The following is a 15,539-nucleotide window of genomic DNA, read 5'->3' on the forward strand; positions in this document are numbered from 1 at the left end:
AATCTTGGCAATTTTATGAAAAGAGTTGAAATTTTCCTCGACAAAAGTCACAATTTTATAAGAAAACGTTAAAATGTTGGCAATATTATAATGATAATTGGAATTTTACTTGACAAAATTATGACAAAAGTCATACATTTACTCAAAAAATGTCACTATTTTACAAGAACAACAAAAGAATCTGCAATATTGCGATAAAAGTCAGAATTTTATGTGACAAATGTCACCATTTTGCATTAAAAAGTAATCATTTTTACATAAAAAAGTAATCATTTTTACATAAAAAGGTAATAATTTTTACATAAAAAAGGAATAATTTTTATATAAAAAAGTAATAATTTTTACATAAAGTAATAATTTTACAAGAATATATTGCAACATTACAGAAACAGAAAGAATATGAGAAATTGTTCCCATTTTTATAAGAAAAAAGTCGACACATTGTGAGAAAAAGATTGTTAGTTAATTTTTTTTGTTTTTTCTTTGTAATTGGTTTTTAATCTTCATTATTTACTTCAAGTTATTACAGTATGTCTCTTTATACAGTACATATTTATTTAATCTTTTTTTATTAATGCCCGCCTCTTTAGGACCACCCTTTGTAGATATATATCTATATTTACATTTACATTAATAATATATACATACTATGCAAATATAAAAAAGCTTGTTGTGAAAAATTAGTTGGAATTTCACAAGCAAAAGGTCACAACTTCTCAAGAAAAACTTAGAATTTTGGCAGTATTATAATAAAAGTCATCATTTTACTCAACCCAATCAAAATTTTACAAGAAAAACTGAACATTTGTGCAATATTATGATAAAAGTTGGAATTATACTCAACGACAGTTGCAATTTTACAAGAAAAGCTTAACATTTTGGCAATTTTATGAAAAGAGTCGTAATTTTACTCGACAAAAGTCACGATTTTATAAGAAAACTTTAAAATGTTGGCAATATTATAATGATAATTGGAATTTTACTCTGCAAAATTATGACAAAAGTCATAATTTTACTCAAAAAATTTCACTATTTTACAAGAACAACAGAAAAATTGGCAAAATTGTGATAAAAGTCAGAATTTTATGTGACAAATGTCACCGTTTTGCATTAAAAAGTAATAATTTTACATAAAAAAGTAATAATTTTAAAGAATATATTGCAACATTACAGAAACAGAAAGAATGTGAGAAATTGTTCCCATTTTATAAGAAAAAAGTCGACACGTTGTGAGAAAAAGACTGCTTTTAGTTAATTGTTTTTTGTTAGTTTTTTTTCTTTGTAATTGGTTTTTAATCTTCATTTTTTACTTCAAGTTATTACAGTATGTCTCTATATCAGTGGTTCTTAACCTTGTTGGAGGTACCGAACACCACCAGTTTCATATGCGCATTCATCGAACCTGAACCGTAATCATAAAATGATGTTATTATATTAAAGAAATACTAATAAAGGTATATTTTACAAATACTAAACAGAAAGTTACAGGAATGTACACATGATCCCATGTTTACATCTCATTGTGCCACATGTGAATGTTTTAGTGGGAACTGAATGCGATATCTGAAAGGGGTACACATTATTTCCAAAGTAGTAGTAGTACATGAATAATATATACATACTATGCAAATATAAAAAAGCTTGTTGTGAAAAAAGAGTTGGAATTTCACAAGCAAAAGGTCACAACTTCTCACGAAAAACTTAGAATTTTGGCAGTATTATAATAAAAGTCATCATTTTACTCAACGCATGTCAAAACTTTACAAGAAAAACTGAACATTTGGGCAAAATATTGTGATAAAAGTTGGAATTTTACTCAATGACAGTCACAATTTTACAAGAAATGCTTAAAACTTTGGCAATTTTATGAAGAGTCGTAATTTTACTCGACAAAAGTCACAATTTCATAATAAAACTTTAAAATCTTGGCAATATTATAATGATAATTGGAATTTTACTTGGCAAAATTATGACAAAAGTCATAGTTTTACTCAAAAAACATCACTATTTTACAAGAACGACAAAAGAATCTGCAATATTGTGATAAAAGTCTGAATTGTATATGACAAATGTCACCGTTTTGCAGTAAAAAGTAATCATTTTACATAAAAAAAAGTATAACTTTTTTTACGAGAAAATATTGCAATATTACAGAAGCGGAAAGAATATGAGAAATTGTTCCCAATTTTAAAAGAAAAACGTCAACACATTGTAAGAAAAAGACTGCTTTTAGTTAAAAAAAAATAAAAAAATTTGAATTTGTTGTTTGTAATTGGTTTTTAATCTTCATTATTTACTTCAAGTTATTACAGTATGTCTCTATATACATATTTAATTTTTTTTTCAATTAATTTTGACCAAAGGGGGTGCATTTGAATTTCTTACATACACTTGTTATTACATATGTTGACCAGAGGGGGAGCACTTCAAATGTTTACACACACTTGTTATTTCATATGTTGACCAGAGGGGAAGCACTTCAAATGTTTATACACACGTGTTATTTCATATGTTGACCAGAGGGGGAGCACTTCAAATTTTTCCACACACTTGTTATTTCATATGTTAACCAGAGGGGGGAGCACTTCAAATTTTTACAAACACTTGTTATTTCATATGTTGACCAGTGGGGGAGCACTTCAAATTTTTACACACACTTCTTATTTCATATGTTGACCAGAGGGGGAGCACTTTTAAAACCTCCTTTTTGGTACCACCCTCATTTAGATATATTTCACCACCAGGGATGCAAATGAGACTTTCTCTATTAGATGCAATGGTTTTCCGTATTGGGACCATGATTTATGTCCTAACTTGTTCACCGGTCCTCATATGGAAGGTACTTTTCCTTGTTGATGTCTCAAGAAGGGTAGAAATACAAGAACACACACACACACACACACACACACACATTCTCCAACCACGCTCTCGGAACTGTACCGTTTTCTTCACATGGACTCTGGATCTTCTAGCAGACGGTCTGTAGTCCATCATTGACCTCCCCAAGCTCAGACTCCTTCACCTCCAAGTCCCCTTTGGGACCTCACAGCCATGCACGCCATCCCGCCACCGTCACACACACTCACACACATGTCTTGACACACACCAGAGAGCGAGAGACCCGTTGTCCTCGATGTCCCGTCCAACGTCTAAATAAGTCCGAGTACGGCATGAGTCAGTAATGTTGTGACATGGCAGGATTAGGTTACAACACTTAGCGCCCTCTGCACGCCAGTGAGGGGGGGCAGGGGGGGTCATGGGACACGCCGCTATTAAAAGACCCCCAAAATGGCACCGGCGTGACACATGGACTCACGGAGCCACGTTTTGTTGGAGCCCTGCACTGGAACGCAGGAATGACAGTGTTGCCAAATGCCGACACAGCGCTTCACAAACGCACACAAACGCCATAAAGCATTCACACACGCTTTTACACACTAAAATTCATCTATTTATTTAACTTCTTCAACTTCTTTTCCAGATTTTGGCGCGCTCTACCTTCCACATTTTTCACCCGATTCAAACCATTCCAACTTCAACTCCAACTTCCAAAAATTCCCGGATTTGCCAGAATTCCAGGTTTTCCGGGACATTTTTCCCATTCAAAATGAATTGGCCATTTTTTAAAACTTCCACCATTTCCACATTTTTCAACCGATTTAAACCATTCCACCTTCAACACATTCCACCATCCTGGAAATTTAAACTACCCTTTTTCCAAGTTAAAAAAAATTCCAGGATTTTCCAGAATTCCTGGTTTTCCAAAGACCCATTTCCACCATTTTTTCTGGCGACTCCTCCTCCCACATTTTTCAACCCACTCCAACCGTTTTACTGTCAAATCATTCCTCTTAATCAGGGAAAAAAAAAAAAAAAAAAAAAATTTAACAGGAAAAATTCCCGGTTTTCCCGAAATCTCGTAATACCATTTCTCAATTCAACATGTTACTACTTCAACATTTCTCGACCGATTTAAAAAATGTCAACCCCAACCATTTCAACTCATTCAGACCATTCAAGTTTTTTAACATTTTCAAAAAAATTCCCGCTTTTCCCAAAATTCCCAAATTTTGGGGAAATTCCCATTGAAATCAATGGGACATTCTTCAAAGTTTCGCAATTCCCACATTTTTCATCTGATTCAAATTGTTCCAACTTCAAAATATTCAGCCTGTTCAGGAATCGTGTGCTCTACTTCAAAAATTCTAAAAAAAAATTCCGGATTTCCCATAATTCCAGGTTTTCCGGGACATTTTTCCCATTCAAAATGAATTGGCCATTTTTCAAACTTCCACCATTTCCACATTTTCAACCAATTCCAACTATTACAATTTCAACACATTCCACCATCCTGGAAATTTAAATTACCCTATTTCCAAGTTTTAAAAAAATCCAGGATTTTCCAGAATTCCTGGTTTTCCAAAGCCCTGTTTCCACCCTTTTTTCTGGCGACTACTCCTTCCACATTTTTCAACGCTTTTCAACCGTTGTACCGCAGTGTTTCCCACACATTCATTTATTTGTGGTGGCCCGCCACGAAAGAATTACGTCCGCCACAAATGGATTTTTCGGCTTTTGACTCGCTCGACCGCTCATAAAAGCAATGGGACTGTCTGTGAATGTTACTTGTAGTTACACCTCCGGTGCAGTAGGTGGCGGTAGCCTACTATGCATTGTAACTCCGCCAATAGCACTTAATTCACCTGGTGGGCCAGAAGAAGAAGAAGAAGAAGAAGAAGAAGAGGGACGGATGGACGGACGGGATCAAAATACTCGCCGGCTACTTTTCATAATGATGGCGCTTCCTACGTTTCTACCTCAAACGTCCAAAAGCTGCTGAAAGCCTTGATCCAGGATGCCATGGGGAAAACAACTTAAATGGTACCTTTTGGCGATAGTTAGCAGCTTGGTGGCTCATAGCCGGCTAGCTAACGCTTGCTAGCGTGGTAGCATTGCTTCATTTTTACAGGTGTTATAGGTAGATAGGTTATAGCTGCATCACTCGCGGCTCGTCATATATTTAACGTTAATCCGCGATTTCACCGAGCGTTTCACCGACGAGCTAACGTGTCCAGGTTATAACCCTGTTGTCAATAAACACACGTGGACTGAAGCTAAATTGTCCACTGTCCACTGCAGCATGTGAATGCAATGAAAAGAATAAAATCTGAGCCAACCAGCTGTTAAAATGTTGTCCAGGTTAATGTTTTGGCCATTAAAGGCCCTTCATTTCAAGATTTCAACTGTGATCGGGCTTTAAACAGGTGGCTGACCTGTTCAGATGAGTGTAACTGCTACTGGTCAAATAATGTGAAATAGCATTTAATTTTACATGTATGCAATGCCATTTAAATGTAATTATAGATAATAATAATAATTATTATTATTATTACTGCGTAGTGTTGTAAATAGTCAACGGGAAGAATTTTAGTAAGATATAAGCCATGAGCACTACACAGCCAGAAAAAAACCTAGGCAGGACAAGTAAAAATATTGGGGCAAGTAGATTTGAGAAGTCAGGCAAGTAGAAAAAAACCTTAACGTTGAACCCTGCATGTGTTGAGCTGCTGCCGCTTAAGGTTAGACGGCACTGTACATAAAGCGCTTCTGCTCGTTAGTAATAAATTCTAATGTTGGATGTTCACTCCTTCACACAGATGAGTATAGAAAAATATTTTCAACGGCCGAAAAGGGCTCGACTTGGAGAGGAGGTAGGCCTACAGTCCGGACCACAGGTGCGACCTGTTCAGCAGCAGCAGGAGGAGGAGGAGGATGTTGACTGACTGTGGCAGGACACCTCTGCCTCTGTTTCACTTCATGTTGCTGGTAAATAATATGGTTGTAGTAGTAGGCTAAAGTTAAATTATTTAGTATTCACTAATTAAAGGGGCAGAGCTTTAAGAGACATTTTAGCTTTTATATTTTATAAGATATATTTTTTGTAAGAACCACAATTAATAAATATATTTCAGTGAATCACTAATTGTTCAAATCTGTATATAAATATGTACATAAAATGTTGTAATTATATTCCAACTCCGCGTTCTTCTTGGTCATCGTCGCTGCCGCCGCCACCCCCCGACCACACCACCACAAATAGATGTCTGTCCTGTGGGAAACACTGGTTGTACCGTTAAAACATTCCTCTTAATTAGGACAAAAAAATAAGTTGTTTTTTGAACTGGAAAAATTCAAGGTTTCCCCGAAATTCCAGGAATTCCGTAATACCATTTCTCAATTCAACATGTTACTACTTCAACATTTATCGACAGATTTGAAAAATTCCAACACCAACCATTTCAACTCATTCAGACCATTCAAGTTGTTTTCAACATTTTCTAAAAAAAATCCCACTTTTCCCACATTTTTGGGAAATTCCCATTAAAATCAATGGGACATTCTTCAAAGTTCCACAACTCCCACATTTTTCATCTGATTCAAACTGTTCCAACTTCAAAATATTCAGCTTATTTGGGAATTGTGTGCTCTACTTCAACAATTCTAAAAAAAAATCCAGGATTTTAGTTCAACTTCAGCATTGGAGCATTTACACGCAATTCCTCCAGAAATTGCCTCATGTAGTTAATAATATTATTAGTATTATATCCTTTGTCCCATTACAGTTTTTCACAAATGGAAATCAAAGGACAAAAAGCGGTGAGACAATAGCGCTAACCTAACCTAATACCAATCATCAGCCACTAAAGGGAGTAAAAAAAAATCAATTTCCGAATGAATCGTGATTCTTACTTGTTACTCAATGTTATGTCCATCCACTCTATTAAATGTTTGGGTATAATTGTATTTTTCAAAAGCAGTTTTTCTTTTAAGTAATATCTAATTTTTTAGAGGAATGTAGTTAATCATACAACTGGCACCTAATGTTATTAAGAAAGTACTGATTTTGAATCGAGAATCGGTTCTGAATCGAATCGCTACCCCCAACAATGGAATCGTCCGGTGCCCAAAGATTCACAGCCCTGCTATGCTCTGCTATGATTAGGGATGGGTACCGATTCAAATCCAACCGTGCCATGTTTCGGTACCTGGGTCGCGGATGAATTCACGCATTCACACTTCGGCACTTGGCGATCACTCCAGCAGCACTGAGAGTGGACTACGTTAAACCACCTTGAGGTAATGTTGCAATTTTCAATGCCAACAAAGGAATCGACTAAAAAAAACGCTCCAAAAATGAGTTAAGGCTTCCCTTTTCCACAAATGCGCGAGTGTGATGCTAATATACATTAGCTTTGCTATTGACATGCTACTAATTAGCATTAGCGATTTTACATGGCGATTTCAACACTTCCAAATGTGTTAATGAAAACTCCAACCAACACAGGCACGTTACAATCAAACAACTGGTGTGTAATAAACACAATACAATACATGTTTAACTGTTTTAATCGGACAGTAAATTCCTATTTGCTTCAGGGTCAATATTAATTAGAGTTAAAAAAAATTTAGTAAAATATTGTCGATTTTTAGTCTAGAGTCAATCCTTGGTTTTGGTTGTAGTCGTATAAATGTAGTAATACGTTCCAAAAAGTCAAACAAAAACCAAACCGTATGAACATTGAAGCAATTTCTCCCAAAAGGGATCAAATAAATGCATGTTTTTGTGTTATGTCATGTGTTTATGAAGAGGCGTACTTATAACAATTTTACAGACAAATTATACTATTTTAAGCCGTGGCAGAAGGGGGGCTAACAGAAAGCAATTGAGAAGCACTGTAATAACCTTTGCTATTTACAACCGACTCCAGTGGTTCTCAAACTTTTTTCACCAAGCGCCACCTCCTAAAACTCTTCTCCAAGTGCCACCAAAATAACCTACATTAAAATACAGTAGCGTAGTAGGCATATGTATTCATTAAAAACAAGGCAGAGGTTTTATTTAACAAGTATATGTAATACTTTTGGCCAATGTAACATTACACACATGTTTGAATACAAGAACATAAAAGACTAATCACTTAATTAAGTGATTATTTGGCGTACCACTAGATGGAGCCGATGTACTGCTGGTAGTACCCGTACCACAGTTTGAGAGTCACTGACTTACTCTACATCAGGAGTCCCCAAACTTTTTGACTCGGGGGCCGCATTGGGTTAAAAAAAATTGGCCAGGGGCCGGGCTGTATGTGTATATATATATATATATATATATATATATATATATATATATATATATATATATGTATGTGTGGGAAAAAAATCACAAGACTATTTCATCTCTACAGGCCTGTTTCATGAGGGGGGGTACCCTCAATCATCAGGAGATTTTAATGGGAGCATTCGCATACCATGGTTTATATAGGGCACAGAGTGGGTGGGTACAGGCTGGCCTAGGGGCGTGGTGATTGGCTCATGTGTTACCTAGGAGGTGTTTCCGTCTATGGCGGCATGTTGTTACAATTTCGCTGCGCTTGTTGAGGGATGGCAGGTCTGGACGGTAGATAATAAACAGTTTCTCTTTCAAGCATAGGTTGCATCTTTTATTACCACTATTGTAAGGTGTGCTGGATGCAAGAATTTGCCATGTTATTGAATATTCAACATTATTGTCTTTGAGGTCCCAAATGTGTTTGCTGAGTTCTGTGGTATTTCGCAGGTTTTGGTTCCTGAAAGAAGCCTTGTGATTGTTCCATCTGGTTTTGAATTCTCCCTCGGTTAATCCTACATATGTGTCGGATGTGTTAATGTCCTTGCGTATTACCTTAGATTGGTAGACAACTGATGTTTGTAAGCACCCCCCGTTGAGAGGGCAATCAGGTTTCTTTCGACAGTTACATCCTTTGTTGGTTTTGGAGTCGCTCTGTCTGGGGGTCGACGGCTCATTTGCAATTGTTTTGTTGTGGTTTGAGATGATTTGTCGTATATTGTTCATGCAGCTGTAGCTCAATTTAATGTTGTTCTTGTTGAATACTTTTCTTAGGGTGTTGTCTTTGGGAAAGTGTTTGTCAATCAGATTGAGGAATTTGTGTCCAATGTTAGTTGAGACGTTCTTGCTGTATGGGGGGTTGTACCAGATGATGTCGTTTCGTTTTCTGTTCTTTTTTGGCTGGTTTCCTGGCGTGGGTTCATAGGTGAGGGTGAAATTGTATCCGCTTTCATCAAGGGCTTTTTGGTATGCATCCAGCACACCTTACAATAGTGGTAATAAAAGATGCAACCTATGCTTGAAAGAGAAACTGTTTATTATTTACCGTCCAGACCTGTCATCCCTCAACAAGCGCAGCGAAATTGTAACAACATGCCGCCATAGACGGAAACACCTCCTAGGTAACACATGAGCCAATCACCACGCCCCTAGGCCAGCCTGTACCCACCCACTCTGTGCCCTATATAAACCATGGTATGTGAATGCTCCCATTAAAATCTCCTGACGATTGAGGGTACCCCCCCTCATGAAACAGGCCTGTAGAGATGAAATAGTCTTGTGATTTTTTTTTTCCCCACGCATACATATATTGCGCTCTACTACGGTATCGAGCACTATTTTTTGGATAACCTTATTAAGACATATATATATATATATATATATATATATATATATATATATATATATATATATCATTCCGAGCGCGATGATGTCACGTTATAAATGGGAAAATGCATTTTTAGACAATATGATTTTCCTGAGCGGCTAGGAGACACCAAGAGTAACAAGCGGTAGAAAATGTATAATTTTATTTTATTTTTATTTTTTAAAAACTTAATTTAAAATTTTAATTTTAAAATTTGATTTTAAATTGAAAAGTTTTTTTTTTTTTTTTTTTAACTTGGGACTTCCCGCGTGCCGGATTTTGGACGCTGGCGGGCCGGAGCCATAGTTTGGGGACCCCTGCTCTACATCATATTCTATTTAATATTATCTACATACTATTGCTTGCCCTCAGGTACTAAATTTTGTGCTAACTCATCTGTGCCGGTGTGACGATAAAGTTCCTTAAACCCTTGAAAACAATATGAAATAGATCAAAATGATGGAAAAAATGTACAAAATAACATTTAATATCACTTTTAACTTGTTGGCGACTACGGTGCTGAGCGAAAAGAGAAGAGGAGAGCCACGGCGACGTCACCTCCGTACTTTGCTATACAACAGTGTTTCTCACCTTCTTTATCATAGTGCTTGCACTCGCATTTTTCTGTGGCCCCAGGATGTTCTTTTTTCTTTCTTGTTTTTTTAGTTTTTGAAATGCTGCTTATGGCACAGGGTTGGGGACTCCTTCTGGACGCTTGGTCACTTGAGCAAAAATGTGCGCTTGCGGGGTTTTAGCATGTTCCAAATCAAATAAATGGATTGAAAAAAATGAATGAATTGATGGTGGTTTATTTTGTACTGAAAGTACTGAAACTGAATCATCAAAGCGTGGGTTCTTTGTTTGGGCAACTGGACTAATTTGTCCCATCCACAATCAAGATAGTGTACGAAAAATTTTAGAAAACCAAGGTTTGACTGTTTTTAAGTTGTTATGCTAGTATACTCGGCAAATCGTTTTTTCTATTCCACAAGCAACGGGAGAGCAACAGTGAAAATTAAACTTGTTGTCATATTCTAAAGATTGTTGTGTTCTAGTTTCCAGAGCTATGTGCATGACCTACTAATATTGTATGTAAATGAAACTATAAACTGACTTTCAGCTTCTAAACCACACCTGAATATCCGATCCAATATTGATATCGGACTGATATCAGCAAAAAAAACGGGATTATATCGGCAATATCAGCAGTCCGATACAAGCAGTCCTGCAGCGTGTTTACTTGTGCTAAGACGCACATCGAAATGTCCTCCAATAAACACACAATTTCTTCTATTTTAGTCAAGTCATTTACAAGAGGCTACTAGGAGCTAGCAGCTACACAACAACTAAGCACACAATAGCACACAAGCTAGACATACATAATAAGGGTCCTTAATTGAACACGATTGCAGTCTAAAACAGCACATTTGCCAATATAAACAAGTACCAAATAATTATAGTTGCAGAAGCGTATTGGAAAGTATCCAGTAACAAATGTGTCCGCGTCATACAACTTGGGTTGAACCGTCAACTGTAAACAATCATGACGTTTTTAAGCAAGCATGTCCATCCATCCATCCATCCATCTTCTTCCGCTTATCCGAGGTCGGGTCGCGGGGGCAGCAGCCTAAGCAGGGAAGCCCAGACTTCCCTCTCCCCAGCCACTTCGTCCAGCTCCTCCCGGGGGATCCCGAGGCGTTCCCAGGCCAGCCGGGAGACATAGTCTTCCCAACGTGTCCTGGGTCTTCCTCGTGGCCTCCTACCGGTCGGACATGCCCTAAACACCTCCTTAGGGAGGCGCTCGGGTGGCATCCTGACCAGATGCCCGAACCACCTCATCTGGCTCCTCTCGATGCGGAGGAGCAGCGGCTTTACTTTGAGCTCCCCCCGGATGACAGAGCTTCTCACCCTATCTCTAAGGGAGAGCCCCGCCACCCGGCGGAGGAAACTCATTTCGGCCGCTTGTACCCGTGATCTTGTCCTTTCGGTCATAACCCAAAGCTCATGACCATAGGTGAGGATGGGAACGTAGATCGACCGGTAAATTGAGAGCTTTGCCTTCCGGCTCAGCTCCTTCTTCACCACAACGGATCGATACAGCGTCCGCATTACTGAAGACGCCGCACCGATCCGCCTGTCGATCTCACGATCCACTCTTCCCTCACTCGTGAACAAGACTCCGAGGTACTTGAACTCCTCCACTTGGGGCAAGATCTCCTCCCCAACCCGGAGATGGCACTCCACCCTTTTCCGGGCGAGAACCATGGACTCGGACTTGGAGGTGCTGATTCTCATCCCAGTCGCTTCACACTCAGCTGCGAACCGATCCAGTGAGAGCTGAAGATCCTGGCCAGATGAAGCCATCAGGACCAAATCATCTGCAAAAAGCAGAGACCTAATCCTGCAGCCACCAAACCGGATCCCCTCAACGCCTTGACTGCGCCTAGAAATTCTGTCCATAAAAGTTATGAACAGAATCGGTGACAAAGGGCAGCCTTGGCGGAGTCCAACCCTCACCGGAAACGTGTCCGACTTACTGCCGGCAATGCGAACCAAGCTCTGACACTGATCATACAGGGAGCGGACCGCCATAATCAGACAGTCCGAAACCCCATACTCTCTGAGCACTCCCCAAAGGACTTCCCGAGGGACACGGTCGAATGCCTTCTCCAAGTCCACAAAGCACATGTAGACTGGTTGGGCAAACTCCCATGCACCCTCAAGGACCCTGCCGAGAGTATAGAGCTGGTCCACAGTTCCACGACCAGGACGAAAACCACACTGTTCCTCCTGAATCCGAGGTTCGACTATCCGGCGTAGCCTCCTCTCCAGTACACCTGAATAGACCTTACCAGGAAGGCTGAGGAGTGTGATCCCACGATAGTTAGAACACACCCTCCGGTTCCCCTTCTTAAAGAGAGGAACCACCACCCCGGTCTGCCAATCCAGAGGTACTGCCCCCGATGTCCACGCGATGCTGCAGAGTCTTGTCAACCAAGACAGCCCTACAGCATCCAGAGCCTTAAGGAACTCCGGGCGGATCTCATCCAAGCATGTCCAAAAATAAAACTACTACTACGTCATTAGCTGAACTTCATAAACTATTGTCGCCCCGGAGATATCGCCAAAAACAATTACCACTCCACTTCAACTTAAAAAAAAGCATAAGTCCACGCCAGACGGTTAATAATGAATAGGTAAGTGTTTTCCATACCTACCTTTGTTCTCTGTTTGACTCCTTTCACTTGATCCAACCTCAACTAACGTTCAACACCACCAAAAAAAAAGGATGTATGATTCCTGCTGATATCGTATCGGTACAACATCGGTATCGAATGTTAATATTCAGACTAAAGTAATCATAATTAATCTTTCTACATTTAAATTCTCACTTTATGCTTCCGATATGAGGCGGAAAACCTGTCTTTAGTACATAATAACCAGAGTTTGGGGGCGGAATTGCCTCAAACGTCGCCTTCTTTCATGCACGCTAAAATGGTTCCCGGACCCCCTGCTGAGGCTGGTGTCCCACTTTAAACGCTCAAGTTTGGCATTGTGTTCAGACAAGCATATATGGTTATAATGGTCATATTTTAGGGTTGTGTGTGAAGGCTGCACTGACTGACATGTACGTGAGTGCAGGTTCGGGTGGCTGACAGTGTAATAATAATAATAATAATAATAATAATAATAGCAATAATCATAAGAGAGTTTAAAGGTGAAAATGGAGTGACGAGAAGTTTGATGAGGGGACGCCACGCTGGTGGGTGTTGGGGGCGCTGCTCGGCAGACGCTTGCTCGCGCTGCGAGGGGGATGGGGTGTGTGTATAATGAGGTCAGGAGGGGTCTGCTCCTCACAATGGAGGCTATGGGGGGGTTTGGCTCGCCTTTAAACTGTGTCAGGCCGACCTACACCGGGCTTGGCGAGCTTCCTCGGGCGTTTGGGGTCGAGGGGTGTGGTGGGTGGGGGCTTCATGCACCAGCTAAGACGCGCACACAGGAGAGGATGTGGGTGGCTTGGAGATGTGGGGGTTAGGGGTTTATGTGAGGTTGAGCTAAAAAAAAAAAAAAAAACACCTGCAGGAGCAACGAACGTTCTCACCTGTGTGGCTTTTTCGCTGACGCGCGTCCCTGCAGGACCCTGAGCATCCTTGGGCCACTGGCCCTGCAAGTAGGGCGCCATGATGGCATCCAGGGACATGGTCCGCCTCATGGTGGGCCTGGGCGGTCGGGACGAGTTCCTCTCAGCTACACACACACACACACACACACACATACACACAAGAGTACATGTTAAATGTGAACCATTTTTCACTGAATTGCTCCCAGGCGTCCCCTATTAGCCCCCAGCCCTACTACTAGTGTTTGTGTGTGTGTGTGTGTGTGTGTGTGTGTGTGTGTGTGTGTGTGTGTGTGTGTGGTGGTGGGGAGGGTGGGGGCAAAACAACACAACACACTTAGTGGACTCACAAGCAGCAACTAAACATCCTGCAGGTCACAATGTCAACATCGTATTGTTCTTCATGAGCATCATTCTGTTGTCGCACCCAAAATGGGGTTAAAAGTACTTTTTAAATGCCCTTAATATATAAAAATGTTTATTTAAAAAAAAAAATTTAAAAAGTGCATTTTCAAGGATTTTTTAAATTAACTTGATAAAATGTACCTTTTAAATGCACTTTTATATATATATATATATATATATATATATATATATATATATATATATATAAAGTGCATCTAAACTAAAATGTACATTTGAAAATAAGAAGTGCATGTATTATGTAAAAAGTGCATTTAAAAATACATTTTAAATGCACTTTTTTAAAATGTACTTTTTAAATGAACTTTTTCCAAATCTACCTTTTAAATGCATTTTGAAATGTACTTTAAAATTCTCTTTGAAATGCACTTTTGTGGCATTTTTAAATGCACTTTGTACTCAAAACAGTGCACTTAAAATGTGCATTTAAAAATAAGAAGTGCATGTATTAGTAAAATTATATATTTTAAATGCACTTTTTTAAATGTATTTTTTAAAGGAATTTTTTTAAATGTACCTTTTGAATGCATTTTTAAATGTACTTTTAAATGCACTTTTATGGCATTTTTAGATGCACTTTGTACTCAAAAAAGTGCATTTAAAATGTACATTTAAAAAAAAGAAGTGCATTAATGAGGTCAAAAGTGCATTTAAAAATACATTTTAAATGCACTTTTTTAAATGTACTTTTTTTTAATTTACATTTTAAATGCATTTTTAAGTGTGCTTTTTTAATTCACTTTTAAATGCACTTGTATTGCATTTTTAAATGCACTTTATACTCAAAAAAGTGCATTTAAAATGTGCATTTAAATATGAGAAGTGCATTTATTACGTAAAAAGTGCATTTAAAAATACATTTCAAATGCACTTTTTTTAAATGTACTTTTTGAATTTATGTTTTAAATGCACAATTTTAAAAGTACTTTTTAAATGTATTTTTAAAAGTGCTTTTAACTCTGAAATACACTTTCAAATGCAATTTAAATAAACTTTATAATTAAAAAATGTATTTTAAAAGTACATATATAAAAATAAGTGCATCGAAGTAAAATGTGGATTTAAAAAGTAGTTTTAAGTGCACTTTTTAAATGACATTTTTGTAAAGGTACCTTTTGAATACATTTTTAACTGCACTTTTTAAATGTACTTTTTAACGTACGCTTTAAGAGTACTTTTTAAAGTGATCTTTTATTGCACTTTAAATGCATTTTAAATTAACTTTATATTGAAAGAAGTGCATTTAAGTAAAATGTGGATTTAAAAGAGTACTTAAAATTATTTTTTAAATTAAATGTATCTTTTAAATACATTTTAAATGTACTATTTTATTTAAAAAAAAATGTATTTTACTTTTAAATGCATTTTTAAAATTAACTTTATATTCAAAAAAAGTACAATTAAAAATGTAAAAATTCACATTTTAAATGTATCTTTTAAATGCATTTTTATATGCATTATTT

General features: G+C 37.9%; 1 protein-coding gene across 1 annotated transcript in view; it reads right to left on the reverse strand.

The window, feature by feature from the left end:
* The window catches only part of fam117aa (family with sequence similarity 117 member Aa), a 77,909-nt gene that overhangs the window by 43,334 nt on the left and 19,036 nt on the right, over positions 1-15,539 (reverse strand). The window contains exon 3 of the mRNA XM_061981334.1: positions 13,636-13,781. Within this exon, the coding sequence (XP_061837318.1) occupies positions 13,636-13,781 (146 nt within the window). The remainder of the gene's footprint in view (positions 1-13,635; positions 13,782-15,539) is intronic.

This window comes from Nerophis lumbriciformis, linkage group LG24, assembly GCF_033978685.3.
Source record: "Nerophis lumbriciformis linkage group LG24, RoL_Nlum_v2.1, whole genome shotgun sequence".
Classification (NCBI taxonomy): domain Eukaryota; kingdom Metazoa; phylum Chordata; class Actinopteri; order Syngnathiformes; family Syngnathidae; genus Nerophis; species Nerophis lumbriciformis.